A 19199-nucleotide genomic window follows, 5' to 3' on the forward strand; every position below is an offset into this window, starting at 1 on the left:
TCCCGGCAGGATGCAAGGTGAGGACTTTAGCCACTAGGCCACTGTGGCGGGCTGGATTTCCATTCAGATTTGCCTACAACAATGAGCTCCTTCAGAGCAAGACACAGATCTGCACTGTTCATTTTTATATGACCAGCACCAGCAGAGGTCCTGGCATATACCAAGTGCTCAGTAAACAGTCATAGAATTTTATCTGCAGAAAGTTCATTCAGCAACTTCACCAACTTTTAAGGTACAGGAGCACTCATTCTGACAAAAAGAATGCTTGCTTGCTTGCCTCTCCCTCTTTCTGATCCCTATAAAAAACTGAAAGGTCTTTCTTACTTTCAAATAAATGATGACTAAACAAGCCACATACCACATAAATAATAAAGCTTCCACAAACAAAACTCAGGAAAGTGACATTCCAGAATGAAAGGGAAAAAGCCCAGTCTGGAAATCAGGTGAGTGCAAAATCCAAATGCCTTGTTCTGCTAGTTCACACTTATGTAAATAGTAACCTGAGTCAAACAGCACACATCATCTCAATTTCAGTTTCCACACCCAGAAAAATGGGGGAAGTAACACCTACGTCATGGGGCTAATCTTTCTTTTTCGAAGTCCCTGCTATCCTTTTTCCCTTTTCACAAATGGTTAAAACAGCAGTTGGCTAAACAATGCCTAAAAGGTAACTTCTTTCCTCAGCCCTGCTTTATCAAAACGCTCACTTATTCAGCAAAACAGACAGGCCAACTGGCTGATGTTGCGACTCTCAGTGGGTCCACTGTGGCCACTTTAAAGGGGACCCTTACAAAGAAAGCTCCCGAGTCTATGCGACGTCACCAGCTTCTGCTTCTTCTCTTCTCAGGCCTGTTTCCAATGAGCTTGTTCAGAGGTATGCAATGTAAGGAAGCGTATCTTAGCGGTAAAACAAAACGGGAGCATGTAAGCAATACACATTCCTTGAGATACCAAACCAAAACGAAGCCACTGAATTTCAATATTGTTTTAAAGACTAGGTGGTGGTAGAAAAAAGGAATGGTGGCCTTGAAATAATTGATGAGAAAAAGAAAAAAGAAAGTGCAGGTTGTTATTTAAAAATAATAATAGCAACATGGGGCTGGCATTATGATTCAAACTAGCCCTCCACCTGCAAGCATCAACATCTCCTAAGAGTACCAGTCCATGTCCAGCTTGCTCCACTTCCGATCGGGCAACAGAACATGGCTCCAGTCCTGGGGCACTGTACTCAAGCGGGAAGCCAACAGGAGGCTCCTGACTCCTGGCTCCGGAATGGCTCAGCTGTGGCCCTTGCAGCTAGTCGGGGAGTGAGCCAGCAGATGGAAGATCTTCCTCTCTGTCTCTACAATGCCTTTCAAATAAAAAATAATAACATGTAAAACAACTGAGTGGAGAAGAAGTTGTTCCAGTTTCATTAACACATGGCTGCTTTCCATTCACAGAGGGAAAAAGCAGAATGATTTGCTAATTCCAATCACCTGAATACTTACACTTCATTTACAATCCTGTGTATCTTCCATTAGATGCTAGCAAAAACAAAAACCTAAGGAACAGAATTTTCTACTACATGTCTCTAAGTACACTATTTTTCCACTCCCTAAGGTAAGGTCCTTGATGGCAAGGTTTCCGTTTTTTTCCTCATAAATGACTTTCACAGGAAGAGATGAGTCAAAGAACTTTTAACACAGTTGGATTTCCATTTTCAACAAGGTAACAACCCACACTTCCTCCCACAAGCCCCACCTCCAGAGAATTCACAATAGGGCTACGAAAATATACTGAGCCATGCTTTCCATTGGTCAATGACTTTCAACTGAGAGCAATAAAAAGACCTTGCACTCCAAGACCCCATTAACAACTACAATCCTTCCCCTACTTAAATTTCCAATTCTGGGGGAAAAAAAAATCAGGTCAGCCCACTAAAAGCAACTGTAACAGTTCCAGAAACCAGAGACTGATGCACACCATTATTATAATGCAAATATCCATTATGCAGCACCAAGGAGCGCACACTGCCGCATCTGCCATCTCAAGAGCGTTCTGTTAGAGCTGCACCGTACACAGGGAAGTTGCTTTTCCAAACACAAACACCACACTGCAGCCTCACTGCAACGCCCAGTCCTCACCTTTCACACGGAAGGTAAAGATCACTGGGCCTTGTGTTGAATTTACTCTCCCCAGTTAACTGCATTAGCGGGCTTCCAGGGCAGTGGCCTAAAGAAAGCCATTTGAATCAATAACTGTATCAATGCTACTCAGATTATGTGCAAATAAGTAAATTAAATGCGCGACCCAGCCCCAGCTGCAGGAACACTGCCTCCTCCCTAGCATCCCAAAGCTCCATTCAAGACTTCACGTGTGCAAAGAAAGCTATTCTTGAGCAGAGTTGCCCAGGTCATCAAAATCACCACTCTAGCTTATTTCATAATATCTATGTTGTTTTCCTAAAACACACAGCAGTCGCTACAGGACACCAAGAATTTAATCAGTGCTTTTTAGAGATATAAAACAATGGGTTATGCAGTGAAGAAAACTGAATATTGCTATTGAGACCATATATAATTAAACCCATGCTTTCCCAAAACAAAGCATCATAAATACAGCCCCAGAAACGTCTGCCTAGGCTGCCTTGGAAACCATCCCAGTAAGCCAGGTACTCCTACTAGATGTCTGTCCTGAGAAAACCCTACCCACCCTCCAGACCCCCACCCACAACATTTTGTGTTTTTTTTTTTTAATCTGTGGAATTCTCTGCCGGCTCCGGCCTGGAACTGGGTGGACCCTGGGAACAGACACCACATACGGTGTTTGGGAGGTGGCCCTAATGGATAGGTATTGATTGGCAGCATAAAGCTGTGACCTTTATAAACTTCAATTTGAGAGTTTATACCATTAGGGATGTCCTCCCCACTTCTTTTTTGAGTAGGGCAGGAAAAGCAATAGGATGAGTTTCAAAATAGGAAGAAAAAAACAAAAAACCCACCACTTTAATTAGGAACCCTCCCAACTCAACCAACTGGAAAAAGTAGCCAAATGGAAAATAGCAGTTTTGGTTCAGATCTTTTTGGCTTTTGTTTTTTTGGTTTTATTTTTTGTTTTGTTTTGTTTTTTGTTTGGCACATGCACAACTGGTAAACATGAGAATCACAACTTCAAGGTAAGGAGGAAAGAATTAAAAGCAGGAGTAGAAAAAGAGGAGCAGAGGGGCCTAACGCGGGGGGCCCCCCTTGCTCAGAAGGGCCCCTCTTGGTCCTAACTCCTCCATGCGGGGCACCCAGGCTGGAGGAAAGCAGAGGGTTACACAGAACATTTAGCAGACTTAACATTGGATTAAACACACTACTGCAAGTTTCAACAAATGTTCATCGCATACGTAAAAACACATTTACAACAAGAAAGAAGAGAGGCACCTGGAGACATCTGACACTGGGCATGCTCTGCAGGCAACTCAGTGCGCACATGCTCTCTACCAGGTTGGCGCAGCCTAGCCACAAAGACCTTGGCACAGAACACTGCAGGATGACAAAAAGGAAGGAAGAGAAGAAGCAGTTAGAGGCCGCAACAAATCACTCCTTCACGCAGGCAACTTGAATGTTAGTTGGGGCAGGGGGTGCACCCGTGGCAATGTGGGGGTCAGGGAGAGTCCCTTACCGAAACCTTGGGAGAGGGCCCATTTTCTGTCCTAGCAAAGGAGGTTCCTGCCACCAACTGCTAATTTCTCAGGATACAGGGGACAGAATCAAGAGGGAGAGAGAGAAAGTTAAAATAAAACCCGCTACATGGAACTTTGACAGTCTTGAGAATAAGCAAGATTAGTGGTGAGAGTGCGACTCCAGTTTCATAAAAGTAACAGTTGTCTGTCTCGTGTACATCATAATCGCCTTCACTGCTGAAGAACGAACCTACTGTGTGCCACACTCACTCCAATCCTCACATCACACTGCAGTTCCCAAGGCCCAAAGATTAAGTGATGTGCACAAGGACACACAGCAAAGGACAGCAGAGTCCGAATGTTAAACTTCAGTTTGCTACCAAAACCCACATGCTTTCCAACAACACTAGCACACACAAATTTTGATCACCTCTTTCATCTGAGCACAGCTTTGCACTTCCGTAAAGGTAAAAATCACCGGGGATCAAGACAATAAGGCAAAAGAAAGGCAACAGGAAAGGTAAGTGACAGATTGAGTTACAGACACTAAAACCTGCTTTAAAACACATCTCATTCCCAGCTCGGTGGCCTAGCAGCTAAAGTTCTCGCCTTGCGCACACCAGGATCCTATATGGGCACCGGTTCTAATCCCAGCAGCTCTGCTTCCCATCCAGCTCCCTGCTTGTGGCCTAGGAAAGCAGTTGAGGACGGCCCAAAGCCTTGGGACCCTGCACCCGTGTGGGAGACCTGGGGTAAGTTCCTGGCTCCTGGCTCCTGGCTCCTGGCTCCGGATCAGCACAGCACCGGCTGTTGCACTCACTTAGGGAGTGAATCACTGGACAGAAGATCTTCCTCTCTGTCTCTCCTCCTCTCTGTATATCTGACTTTGTAATAAAAATTAATAAATCTTTAAAATAATAAAATAAAATTAAATAAAAATTTTTAGAATGTCATGATTTTCATTTTGAACTTTGTTTACAAAGTTCATTTGACAGGACAAAGGTTTAAAAACTTGTTTCATTTATCATTTCATTTATCTTGTCAAAGCTTGGTTGTCTTAAAGAAATTAAGATAAAAAATAAAATATAAAAATGAACACACAGTACTTAACAACCATCAGGTTGATGATATGAAATAAGTTTTTTTTGTTTTGGGGGGGTTTTTATTGCCTGCTCTAAGATCCATTACAACAGCAAAAGTAGTCATGAATAGAAAAACAGAAAATGAGTATTTGAGTTCAACCAAAATACTCTGGAAATATTAGACTCATGCTCATAAATTTGTTGATCCTAGCTATAATTAGAATGGGCAAATATTTTTGTTTACCTGGAATGGTACTGGTTTACACTTACCATCCCAGAATAACTTTCCCTGTCAAAAACATGGGCTATAATGACCCCAACCATGAAACAGACTGCCTGCATCAGACAGACTGGCTCCCAGCCAGCATTTGCTATTAGCTAGTTATATCTTAACTACAATGCAAATTTCCAAAGCCTACTGTAGCCACTATATCACTGTGCACCACTTAGAATTCACAAATTTAAAATTCTGTTGCACCACAGTTTCCTGTCTTAGAGTGCCAACAGAGAAATGACGCTAAATAAATATTTGCATAAAGCAATGAAAGCAGCTCCACTTGCAGAGCTCCTGTAATTTGTCAGACATGACACTATAAACTTTCATTTTAACCTTTATAAGAAAAGTGTTATGAGACCCAGTGTGGTTTCTATGCCCTTATTATGCTCCGGTTCATGTCCCGGCTGCTCCACTTCACATCCAACTCCCCACCTGTGGCATGGGAAAGCTATCCCATTTTACAGATTAGGAAATCAAGAATCAAGAAAAGAAATTGACTTACTTTAAAAGTCATTTGTCCAAAGTGCAAAGCAATAAGGGTTAACTGACAGCAGAGAAAAGACCAGAAGTTAATCCTGACTCTAAGCCATTTTTCATTCCACTGCACCACACTGTCATCCAGAGATACTCAGGCAATGGCTGATTAACAGAGTACTTCCATATGGAACATCAGAAGTGGACGAGCCGAGAAAAGGCCCAGGCACATCATGTATTTATATTACAAAGACGCTGCAATTTAAATAAACTCTAACATCCTTGTAGCTTAAGTGTCCTCTCTGGAATCTTTGCAATTAATAAATTTACATAATAACTCAGAAACAAGGTTGGAATTTAAGGATTTCATCTGCATTCACAGAAAAGCAGGGAATTACCAAAGTTTACCCATAAACACATTTTCATATTTTCACAAAAATACTATAATAGGCATTACCTTACCCTTCAAAGTGACAATACAATTTACGCATTCAAAAATCTCAGTGTTGGGGCCCGGCGCGGTGGCGCAAGTGGTTAAGTCCTCGCCTTGCAACCCCGGGATCCCATATGGGCGCCGGTTCTAATCCCGGCAGCCCCGCTTCCCTTCCAGCTCCCTGCTTGTGGCCTGGGAAAGCAGTGGAGGACGGCCCAAAGCTTTGGGAACCTGCACCCGCGTGGGAGACCCGGAAGAGGCTCCTGGCTTCGGATCGGCATAGTATCGGCCCGTTGCGCTCACTTGGGGAGTGAATCATCGGACGGAAGATCTTCCTCTCTCTCTCTCCTCTCTCTGTATATCTGCCTTTCCAATGAAAAAATAATAAAAATAAATCTTTAAAAAAAAAAAAAAAAAATCTCAGTGTTGGGTGGGGCTTTTCCCTTTATCTCCTCCTTTACCCCAGACACAGAAAAAAGAAAGAATGTGGAAAGGGCTACTTTCCTGTAGCCCTTGACCCTTTGTATCCTAATTAACCATGTAAAGATCATCAAAAATATAGAAATTTTTTAAAAAGTAATCTCACAAGGTACTGGGTTGAAAATAGGACTGAAGGCCTGGTGCAGTATCCTCGTGGCTAAAGTTCTTGCCTTGCATATGCTGAGATCCCAGATGGGCACTGGATCAAATCCCGGCTGTTCCGCTTCCCATCCAACTCCCTGCTTGTGGCCTGGGAAAGTAGCTGAGGATGTTCCAAAGCCTTGGGATCCTGCACCCGCACTGGAGACCCAGAGGAAGCTCCTGGTTCCTGATCAGCTCAGCTGTCATGGCCACTTGGGGAGTGAACCAGTAGACAGAATATCTTTCTCTGTCTCTCATTCTCTAAATATCACTTTCCAGTTAAATAAATCTTTAAACAAAAATAAATAAATCTTAAAAAAAAAAAAGAAAGTTTCATTATCCATCTGGTAAGACAGTGATAGTTAAAAGTTATCAGAAGTGACCTCTTCTCATATTCAATTACATTGGAACAAACTGATGAACTTTGTATATTACTTTTACCATTTTATTACATTAACTATATTTATTTTTTATTTTTATTTATTTATTATTCCGCAGACAATGTCACTCTAGAAAATACACCCTTCTTAACAAGGAAGTCTATACATTCTGGCCTGAACAACTTCCTCTTAAGACTAATGGACCAATGATCCAATTTTAAAATAATGAATCAAAATTAAAAATTCCACATTCATCAATCTAAGAACATTAAAATGCAGCTAGGATTGATCCTTAAACTTATAATTTCAAATTTAGAAACTTGATAGAAATCCATGTTGGCCACTCTGAAATAACTATTAAATTAGGGGGAAAATTACCTTCCAATTAGCTACAGTCACAACTGAAACTACCGTCTCTGTTTTTCTTGTTCTTTTTGCTTTAAGCTAACAGTGGTCTACCTTTAAGCTTTTGGAATTACTGTTTAAAAAAAAGATTTGAAAAACTTGCCCCATATCATGGTTACTTACTAATTTAAGAAATAGTTACTGACCTACTTATTGAGCCAAGCAACAATAGGAACTAAGTAAGTCTCTTTCCTGTTAAGACTTCAGCTTCAAGCGCCAAACAAAAATCCAGGGTCACAGTGAATACACTCAAAAAAAGCTCCTAGAAAACCACCAACACAAGTTTACCACAATTTCATATTAACCTACTTTGTCCATAGAAAATAGGAAAAGATTCCTAACACGTTTGGCATTACCAGCAAATACACAAACAGACTGATTCTAGCTGTAGGCTCCAAAAACCAAAACACAACCAGCCAGGGAAACTGATAATGTTTGGCCAGTTTGCCATAGTCACCGTTTGAATAAAAATAATCGGGACCATCACGCTGAGGAACACTGCAGACAAAAGCAAGAAGAACAGCAGCCTTTGGCACCTTTCAAAAGAAAAAGTTTATTAAAAGAGGTAGCAGAGGAATATCTTAAGTTCTCTTTCTATTGCCATAGGAACCATGGATCAAAAGGAAAAAGTAGTCGCAGCCTCCTCGTCATCTGATTGGCTGCTTTGAAGAAGTGTTCACAAAAGCTAACTTCAATCTGTTTTCTAGATGGGAATGTTGTGAGTCGCCTGCCCTGGTTTTCTTCTCAAAGAGCCAATTATTTTTAAAGCTGTAAGGTATTTTATCTTAATAATTTTTGCAATGTTACTATGGTTTGAAAATCTGCCTTCTGACAGGTTTTCTTTTTCTTTAAACCTCTTCCCATAGATTACTGCCACTATCAGGCTCTTCTAACTTCAGCCATTATGCTTGAGATAATCAAGTGGGAAGGCTCAAATACACTGTGCCATACAACAAAAAGGCAAAAGACACACAGAAACCTGATCTGAACTCCACCTGCACAGTGAAAAGCAAATAAGATACCCTGTCCTCCAAGAGCCAGTAAAAGGGAATCTCGAGATGTATAGAGTAAAACAAAGCCACACCACACACCCCACCCCCCACCCAACCCCACCCACCCAGCCCCCCAGGCCACCCAAAGGAGAAGGCTGTTTGAACTAGATTATAAAGGATGAATAGGAGACAACTGCAGGACAAAGAGTAAAACATTCTAGAGTGAATAAGCAACATAAGCAAGGCTGAGGAATGAAAACATGACTCATCCTATGCAGGGCTCTTCAACCAACTCAGCTTTGAAATATTCTAAGTGGGCCCAGCTTAAGATTTTAGTGGCTAATCTTTGCCTTGCATTTTCCAGCATCCCATATGGTCACTGGTTTGTGTCCTGGCTTGCTGTACTTCCCATTCAGCTCCATGTTTATGGCCTGGGAGGATGGTAAAAGATGATCCAATGTATCCTGAACCTGCATGGGAGACCCAGAAGCTCCTGGCTACCAGCTTCAGATTGGCTCAGCTCTGGCCATTGTGGCCTCTTAGGGAGTGAGCCAGCAGATGGAAAATATTTCTTCCTCTTTGTATGTCATTCTCTCTGTAGATCTGCCTTCCCAACAAAAATAAATAAATAAATCTTATAATACAATATGAAACATTCCACGTGTGAGATGAAGTAAGCTTAGAGAGGGAAAAGCTCCTGTTCCATAGAACTTGGGACTTCACCCCATAAGACAGATAGTATCTATTCGACTGTGAGCTACAGTGCACCTTTAACCAGGCAACGCTTCCCAGGTGTGCTACCCAATTTTATAGCAACACAGACAAGAAATTTTCCCCCCTGTAACTTAGTATACATGTTGTGTCAAGACAATCTGCCAGAGAACAGGAGTGAGCCATAGAATGCATAGGCAGATGGGGGTGGGGTAAGGTTCCTAAACTAAGAAATAAAGCATATCAAGCCAAAAGAAAAATCACTTCAGGCCAGCAAAGAGAGACCCCGTGCTTTGTAGAACAAGTGAGGAACACTGGCCATAGGCAGGAAGACATCTGCTCTGGGGCAGGTGCAATGGCTAACTGGCTAACCTCCACTTGCAGGAACCAGCATCCCATATGGATGCCAGTTTGTGTTCCAGCTTCCCCACCTCTTATCCAGCTCCCCTGTTATGGCCTGAAAAAGCAGCAGAGCATGGCCTAAAGCCTTGGAACCCTCCACGCACACGTGAGTTTTGGAAGAGACCCTGGGTTTGGATCAACTCATCTCCTCACTGAAGCCAACTGAGGAGTGAACCAGCAGATTGAAGATCTGTCTCTGTAAATCTGCCTTTCAAATAAAAATAGATCTTTTTTTAAGTCTGCTCAACACTAATCTAATGAAAAAGGGTGAAAGCAAACAGGACAAAAATGATAGATCATTTACAGAAATTATGAATTAAAAAAAAAAAAAAAACTAATGAGCACTCAGGAGTCTGGGCCCAAGTCACCCATGTGGGAGACCCAGCTGCTGAGAAGCTCCTGGTTTCAGCCTAGCCCAGCCCCAGCCACTGTGGTCGCTTTGGGAAGGCCAGCATCTGAACAGCAGATAGCTCCCTCTCAAACTCTTTCAAGTAAATAAATCTTTAGAAATAAAAGTTGTCCAAAATTCACAAGCTAGGATTGTGTTTTTAAAATATGCAATGACAAAAAAAAAAAAGGAATGCTCAATGGCAACTTGTAAGAAATAAGACCCTCGTGGAATCCACAGGTTAGGCCACTGTTCACAGCACTAGCAGCCCATTCAGCTCAAGTTTTGACAGCGTCACTTCTAGCCTAGCTCCCTGCTGATGTGCCTGAGAAAGCAATGGGAAGCTAGCCCAAGAGCTCGATCCCCTGCAGCCACACGGGAAAACAGATGAACCTCCTGGCTCGGCCAGACCCAGGACTCACTGCTGGTCCTTGCTCTGCATGTGTAAAGCACCATCTTTTCTACATAATGCCATTTTGTTATACCAGATTTGACAACAAATAGGCAAAAATTCTACCTTTTTAGCAACAAAAAGCTGTATTCTAGAATGACATGTTTTTTTGTCATAGACCCTATTAGTGAAATCAAAACCCAGAGCCAGACACCAAACTTTTCTTTAACAGTAGTCATTTCTTAAAATTAAAATACTTTAGGTTAACTTTCTTTTAAAATTTTTATTCATCCATATTTTCTGATTTTTCTCCAGTCATCACTTAGTACTTGTGTAATACTTTAACACTACCTTCTGTAATTTAAGCGATACATTATTCCAATTATCAACAGCAACTTGGCAGTTTGATTAATAACAAATTCTTTTCCCAAAAATTGAGTTGATCTTAAACATCTGTAGTTTAAACTGAGTTAGAATGCTAACTGCTAAAAAATATTTTCTCTAATTTACACGCTCAGAAACATTTGGATGAACATCACCATCATAACGGCAGGTTCCTGAGGAAATCCACAGGACAAAACCCCTCCTTGTCCACTCTATAACTGTCACCCATGATTCAAAAGTGTCGCCAGGCTTTTTACAGCTCTTACAGAACCTGGAGCAGAGAAGGATTAGACGTAGGAGGGGAAGTGGCATCTCTATTCTAAGCAGCATGACAGAGAACAGGATGTAACAAAATAATCTATTTCCGGAATAGCCACATGGGTCCTGTGTTGTGCTAGGACCCGGCTGAGGTTCACTTGCCAAGGAGTTAGAGATTCCCCCAGTCAAAGCAGTCTGAACACAATCCCAGCCGAGTTCATCCAAGATCCAGGAATCCTGAGGCTACACGGAATTGAACAGTTTGTGTACATCTGTGCCCTTGTCACTCGGCATCTGTGGTTCAATTAGGAACGCTGTTCAGGACTAGGGAAAACCACTCAACATCATTCTCAACAAAAATAATAAATGTTATGAAAATTTCCAAACATAAAAGCAAACTGGGAAGGGAATGCAAACTGCAAGTTGTAGAACTTTATCATATAACATATTCAAATTTGTCTACTTGTCATTCAACTGTACTGCTGATGGGGGTGCAGTTGGTACAATCTGATACTTCCTTTTGATTCCATCTCTCCTCTATGTGACCCTGCATCTCAAATTAAAAAATAACAATAAAATAAAATAAAATTTGGACCAGCACAGTGGTTCAAAGGGCTAATCCTTCAACTTGCAGTGTCAGTATCCCATACTGGCGCCGATTCTAACCCTGGTTGTTCCACTTTGATCTAGCTCCCGACTCAGGCCTGGGAAGGCAGTGGAGGCTGAGTCAAGTCCTTTGACCCCTGTGCTGACTTGACAGAGCCAGAAGTTCCTGGCTCCTGATTTCAGACGAGCCCTGCTCTGGCCACTGCAGCCATCTGGGGAGTGGACCAGCAGATGGGACATCTCTGCTTCTCCTCTCTGCAAATCCGCCTTTCAAATAAACCTTTTTTTAAAAAGTAAGATAATGAAATAAATCTTAAAAAAAAAGTAAAGATACGTCCAAAAGTACAGCTAAGAAGATGTTTATCACTTGACTTGTCTCAACAGCAAAGGAAAAAAAATACAGTGTTTCAATAGACCCTACTTATAAAACAACATTTATATCTTCAAACAGAAATGTGGCTATAGCTCCTTACAGACACATAACAGTTCACAGTATATGAAAACAAAGTTCCAACACACTTTAAAATGGCAGACACAATGATTACATGATCTCATTTACAAAAAAAAAAAAGAAATTGTGTCCTGTCCTGAAAGGCTATCACTTTTGTTTAAAAGATTAATTCATTTTTTTATTGGAAAGGCAGATACTCATAGACGAGGAGAGACAGAGAGGAAGATCTTGCATCCACTGGTTCACTCCCCGAAGTGACTGGAGCTGAGCTGATCCCAAGTCAGGAGCTCAGAGCCTCTTCCGGGTCTCCCACATGGGTGCAGGGTCCCACAACTTTGGGCTGTCCTCCACTGCTTTCCCAGGTCACAATCAGGGAGCTGGATGGGAAGCTGGGCAACTGGGATTAGACCCTGCGCTCATGAGATCCCAGTGTGTTCGGTGCAAGTATTTCAGCTGCTAGGCTTCTGCAATGGGTCCAAGACTAACATTTCTAAATTTTTTGTTACTCCACACTGTGCACTGCACGGCTGCCAAGAGGACTTCCGATGGCAGAACGAACCCACCTGTTTTGAAGACATTACCTAGGAACTGAGAGATACCTGTTCTCGTCAGTATCAGAACTCTTAACCCCACTCTGCATTAATCCAATGCCTCACCGTGCCACGGGCACTGCTCTAATATGGGTTACTCCCCAAGGAATCAAGTGCTGGGGACTTGTTTCCCAGTGCAGCAAGACTGAGAACTGGTGAAACCTTTAAAAGATGGGCATTAGGGGCCAGCACTGTGGAGTAGCAAATTAAGCCTCCACCTGTGGTGCTTGCATCCTATAGGAACACTCATTGGAGTCCCAGCAGCCCCACTTCCAGTCCAGCTCCCTACTAATGGCCTGGGAAAGCAGCAGAGGACAGTCAACCACACAGAACGCTGTTACTCAGGAGGGAGACCTAGAAGAGGCTCCTGGCTCCTGACTTCAGATTAGCTCAGCTCCGGCCATTGTGGCCACTTGAGGAGTGAACCAGCAGATGGATGCGCTACCCCTTTGTTTCTCCTCTCTATATATCTGACTTTCCAATAAATAAATACTTAAATAAATAAATAACTGTCTTTTTAAAAAGTGAGTTCTCAAAGCTAATATATAGATATTAAGAGGAACATTTTATCACCTGTTAATTAACTTCAGACTCTTCTGTCCTGTGTAGTCTACTGTTCTCATATCCTAAGCTGACCTGGGTTTCAAATAAGAATAAAGCTGTGTGCCACACAGTCCCCTGGGCTCTAAAACAAATGAATGCATCTTCCAGCCAGAGGCTAGGCTGCCTGAGAAGGGTTCCTGCTGCCCGCCGCACAGCAAGACTGACCCTGGTTCCCTTCACACCGTCCGTTTCCTCCAGGCCTCTGGATAAGGGCAGTTCTCACCAAAAGGCCAAAGACGTGATGATAAGGGGAATTCTCACAGCTCAAAGTCAGCTATTTCACTGAACTTGGCAGTTGCAAAAGGAATTTATAAACCATTCTGCGCGTGTTCTTACAATACTCTTCTAGCCCCTGTAAGTCTCGCAGCCCGTACTGTTCCCATGAACTCTCTGGAATGCACCTGATCTTAACAGCCGACCATTACTGCCAAACACATACATCCCACACTGTAGCACATGCACACGTGAGGAGAGGCATGCTCCAGCTCGAACTCTGGAACCTCGCACATACAGGAAGTAATAATGGGCCACAGAGAAGCCCAGTATAAATTTAAGAGATACTGGGGCACTTATCAATTTCTTTATCAAAAACCCTGTTCAATCTCCTTGTTTTAATCACTTCATGAAGGACTTGGCTAAAGCAACCAATCAAGACAATTCCACCAAGCGTTCAACACAGATGCTCCCCCATAACCAATTCAATACCTCCAGTGAATACAGAATTAAGCCCAGGATCAGAGGACAGATCTCACAGGGACTTCTCCAGCCACATGTGAAACAGAAACCAATCTGTAGCCACAATCCTTTGCAGTGATGTCAAACCCTAGACAAACAGCAGAAACAGATACCGAGACTAGAGGGTGACAGGAAGACAAGGTGACATCACTCTCACTTTGAAAATAATCGAATTTAAAAAATCAAAAATTGGCCTACAAACCACAAGAAAATATTTAAGGTAAGAAATTTCCTCACAAAAACTGTACTTACTTAAAAAAAAATGGGCACTTAAGTTCCAAAATGTAAGTATATAAAAACAAAGCAATTTATGATCATTCAGTAAGAGAATTTACCAATTTATAAGTGGCTAAAGTCCTCGCCTTGCACCCACCAGGATCCCATATGGGCGCCAGTTCGTATCCCAGTTGCCCAGCTTCCCATCCAGCTCCCTGCCTGTGGACTGGGAAAGCAGTGGAGGACGGCCCAAAGCTTTGGGACCCTGCACCCATGTGGGAGACCTGGAAGAGGCTCCTGGCTTCTGGCTTCAGACCCGGGCAGGTCCAGTCATTGCAGTCACTTGGGAAGTGAATCAAAAGACAGAAGATATTCCTCTGTGTCTCTCTTCCTCTCTGTCTACCTGACTTTCTAATAAAAATTTAAAAAAAAAAAAAAAAGACCACTAGTCTCCTACTCCTTATCAGGGTCATGAATGAGTTTTCATGGACTCACCTGACTTTTTTTGCAGCCTAGTATTGCTCACCCTACCTAACATCAATGAATTCAGATTTCTAACTCAGAGAACGGCACAGGCATGGAAATCACTGTGTTTCTTAGGACTTCTTAGAAAGAATGGAGTATCACAATTAAGTGAGGATCATGAGGTCAGTATCATGACACAACAGTTAAGCCACTACTTGAGATGCCAGCATTCATATCAGATTACCAGTTTGAAGCTGCTCTGCTTCCTATCCAGCTCCTTGCTAATCAGCCAGGACGACAGTGGATCATCTGTGTACTCGCCCCCCTGCCATCCATGAGGGAATTCAAGAGTGGGCCCCTAGCTCCAGCCTGGTCTGGCCCTAGCTGTTACACATGCAGAGTAAGCCAATAGATCTCTCTCCCTCTCTGCCTCCCTCCCACCCTCCCCCTCTACTCCTCCTTATCTCTCTCTGTCTCTCTCCCTCTCTCTCTTGTATCTCTTTCTGTAACTCTGCCTTTTAAATAAATAAGTATATATATGTATATATGTGTATGAATGTATCAGGAGGATTAGTGCTGTAGTGCAGTAGGTAAAGCCATGCCACCTGGGACACTGCCATCCTATATGGGTACCAGCTCGATTCCCGGGTATTCCACTTTCTATCCAGCTCCATGCTGGTGGCCTGGGAAAGCAGAAGATGGTCTAAGTGCTTCGGCCACTACAACTGATATGGGAGACCTGGAAGAAGCTCCCGGCTTTTAACTGTCACAGCCAGTGTAGCCATCTAGGCAATGACCCAGCACACTAAAGGAGAGGTCTCTCTTTCTTTCTCCACCCTCTCCCCCACTCTGGCTTTCAAATAAAATTTTTTAAATAAGCAAATAGCAGGAAGACACAGTGGACACAGCACACATTTTGTTTTTGGTTTAACAGAAACAGACACACCACACCTAAACACAACAAGCCTCCAGAGCTAGCCACCAACCCACAAAAAAACCCAAGCGGAATAGAATATACAGACATAAGAAAACCAGCAAATTCCAGAGCGGAAAGTTATATAGAACAAATCATTAACAAACTGAAAGAAAAACAGACAAGACGCAACTTTCATAGACTCAGAGATTTAAGGGACTATTTTCTATTTACTTATGCACACATATAGTGTACAAGCTAAGCATGGATCCTGAGTCTAAAACAAAAAAAACTATTAACAAGATCTATTTGAAAAACAGCAGGCACACTCCATCATGGGCATTCATTCAGTGGTAGCGCTGGTCAGAGTTCCTCCAAACGCTCATGCTCATCAAAGGATGAAGGGGTGAGAAGCCACCCCAGCCCAGAGGAGCCCAGGCACACCTAACTGTGCGAAGGTGGATCCTAGACAGGGACCCTCCTGTAGCAGACTCCTTGGTAATCTATTTCTTTTATTTGTCGGGGGCGAGGGGACATTAAAGAAATCTGAACAAACGCAGTACCATGAACAATATACCATACTAAAATAAGTGCTAATAATGGCTACAATGGAGAGAAAATATCTGTTCAATCTTTATGTAAATATAAAAAAATGTTTTAGCTTTAAAATGTCTAGGGGAAAACTGAGGAAATAAGAACACTGACTATTTGATATAAAGAAACCACTGAATGTTTTAGGTGTGAATAATGGAATGTGGGTCTCTGGTTTGGAATTCTCTTTTACAGACACTTCATGAATTATTCACAGCTTTGTCGATGAGCAGAGACCAGGGGACGTCAGAGATCTGCTTCCCAGATTCTGGTGTTCAAGGTCATTTAACAGTGGCACTCAAGTCTCTTCTCATGTTTAAATGCTGTATTTTTTTAAATTCTTATTGGAGGAGAGACAGAGAAGAAAACCTTCCATGCCAGGAGCCTCCTATGAGTCTTTCAAGCGGGTGCAGGATCCCAAGGCTTTGGGCTGTCCTTGACTGCTTTCCCAGGCCATAAGCAGGGAGCTGGATGGGAAGTGGAGCTGCCTGGATACAAGCCGCATTCATCTGGGATCCTGGTGCGTGCAAGGCCAGGACCTTAGCCACTAAGCTACCGCGCCATATGCTTAATTGAAATTCCTATAAAGCCCAATTGTAAACTCAATGAAGTTAAAAAAAAAAAAATCCAACAAGTAGGATGAGAGCTCAGGTTCAACACTATGTGACCCAAGCAAGTTACTCAGCCTACGGGTGTTCAGAGGGATGGGCAGGTACAACTCGTGCTGCACCCAAAGCAAACGCTCAGTCACAATCAGCTCTTCCATTACTGATGAACACCAACCTAATCCTCCAACACAACAGCCTCTGGTCAGACGGGAGGCCGAAGTGGGGAGAGGAGCGAGGAGGGAACATGAGAGCTTACAAAGGCAGCCATGGTTCCCCTTTACCTCCCCAAACCCTGACCATCTGCTGCGGCCCACGCACACTGTGCAGACCTCGTTGCCCGGATCCTCTGGCTCCCAGGAGCCCCGGGCTGTTACCCACCACTCTTCATGCAAAGATAACGGACGTGCAGCCTCCAGAGCAGAGACTTCTTCTGGTTTCTTAGTCCAGGGGAGGAGGGAGGGAGGGGAAAAGAGGGAGGGAAGAAAAGAAGTAGGAAGGATGGCAGACATTTTACAAGCCAATGACAATTTAAAAATCTGATTTGAAGACAGAGATGCCTTTTTTTCCTTTGACCTTTTGAGAAGAGTTTCATTTCAACTGCTTAATAGGACCAAATAAATTAAAAAATTGAATACCCATCTTTTAATTTATTTGGATCCTACACAGAAAATACCACAAACATAAGGAACAAATCCAGCCACAATTAATCCAGACTTTTGGCACAAGATCGTCATTCTCATTTGCCCTCCAAAATTTACTGCCCCACTGACACTGGCAAACGTTGGCAAGCACTGTAATGGGCGCTGGGAATAACACGGCATGTCTGATACGACCTTGTCCCTACAGAGGTACCGTATAGTTACCAGGGCGTTGTTCAGTACATTTAGCAACGGCAATTACGTCAGCAGCTTGAACTCAACGCTGCTACAGCATGACAAGGGACACTCAATGTGACAGTTCCTAGGGACCCAGACACAGGCCCTGCCCGAGGAGCCTACGCTTGGGTACTAGGCACGGGCACTAGGACGGAAACAGTGAAATCCCCCTCTGAAGATGGTAACAAACAGTAATGCTTGTGAGGACCCTGAAGCAGAAAAACTTGAGAAAATGAAAGAAAACAGATTGCAGTGACTAAAGCATAGACAGCTAGGATAAGAGAAAGCAAAACAGGTAAGACTGAGCAAGAAGACCTGGAGGTTCTGACAGGATGCAACCACCATCACTGAAGGAACACAGAAACAAACAACGCTCTACACTGGCACTGGAATCGTCCAGGTGCTTGCCACATTGCAGAAGACATAATAAAGAGGGTCTAGCACGGTAGCCTAGAGGCAAACGTCACTGCCTTGAACACACTGGGATATCATATGGGTGCCGGTTCTAATCCCAACAGCCCCACTTCCCATCCAGCTCCCTGCCTGTTTGGAAAGCAGCAACATGAGAGACCCTGGATTCAGCCCAGCCCAGCCATGGCTACTTCAGGCATTTGGGGAGAGAACTAACCAGTGGAAGATCGGTGATACCAAGTGCTGAGGACAATGTAAAGAAAACGAAGAGACTTGAGGATTTTTGGAAACAGACCGAGCAGAAGCTTTTCATAAAAGCTGCACCTCCCCCTTTTTCCCTTAGGTGAGAGCTTCTAAATTCTTAGGAATTCCTCAAGTGATAGGTAAGAGGAACGGCTTTGGTTCATAATAAGCCCCTTCTTCTATCGACCAATGAGGGGTCACCAGGAGGATGGGCTGCCTGCCACAGCAAGCAACCTAGCAATCAGAGGACCAGGACGGCCGTGCTCTACCCCTAAGCTTGGCAGGAGACCAGCTGGAGACCAAGCCTCACCAGCCACGCCCCGGCTTCAACCAGCACCGTGAGGCAACAGGCCTCACAGAACAAAACGAGGAACTTTTAGTTTTAGTTTTAGCTTTTAGTTTAGCAGGATCTGGAGACCGTCCAGACGGTGAATGTCTGCATATGCAGGGACAGTGGCGCAGTCTAACTCCACGGAGAAAGAAGCTCCTGACCCTGGAGATGTGCCTGCCTCAAAACTCTACCCTGGCTGTTCACTAGCAGCCTTTATTACAGCCTTTAGTAAAACCAGTAAACAAACAGTTTCCCTGGGCCCAGTGCGGTAGCCTAGAGGCCAAAGTCCCCGCCTTGAATGCGCCCAGGAACCCATACGGATGCCAGTTCTAATCCTGCTCTAGTTCAAAGACAGCTGATTCACTTCCCAAACACCAACAGTGAGGATGGGGTCAAGCATAAGGGAACAAGGATACCAGAACTCCAACTAATCCCTACGTGGGTGGAAGAACCCAAGACTGGAGTCATCATCTGCTGCCTCCCAGCATCACAAGAGAAATCATTTGATGTTCAAACTGGCACTCCTATATGGGGATGTGGGTGTCCCAAACCACTGCACGACAATGCCCACCTGCAAAATACTTAGTAACAATTAATAAATGTATGACATTATTTTTAAGTTTTGATTAATTTGAAAGACACGGTTGTAGAGAGGGAGGGAAAGACAGAAACCGATTCATCTTCCATTCACTGGTCCAGTCCCCAAATGGT

At 43.4% G+C, this 19199-nt stretch overlaps 1 protein-coding gene across 4 annotated transcripts in view; it reads right to left on the reverse strand.

The window, feature by feature from the left end:
* FBXW11 (F-box and WD repeat domain containing 11) overlaps positions 1-19199 on the reverse strand; it is a 94643-nt gene that overhangs the window by 56060 nt on the left and 19384 nt on the right. Inside the window, exon 2 of one of the 4 annotated variants that reach the window (XM_040972195.1) lies at positions 3411-3512. The exons of the other annotated variants lie outside the window; for them this stretch is intronic. Coding sequence (XP_040828129.1) covers positions 3411-3512 — 102 coding nt within the window. The remainder of the gene's footprint in view (positions 1-3410; positions 3513-19199) is intronic. 4 annotated transcript variants of the gene reach the window in all.

This window comes from Ochotona curzoniae, unplaced genomic scaffold (genome assembly GCF_017591425.1).
Source record: "Ochotona curzoniae isolate NIBS_2020 unplaced genomic scaffold, NIBS_Ocur_1.0 contig_1, whole genome shotgun sequence".
Taxonomy (NCBI): domain Eukaryota; kingdom Metazoa; phylum Chordata; class Mammalia; order Lagomorpha; family Ochotonidae; genus Ochotona; species Ochotona curzoniae.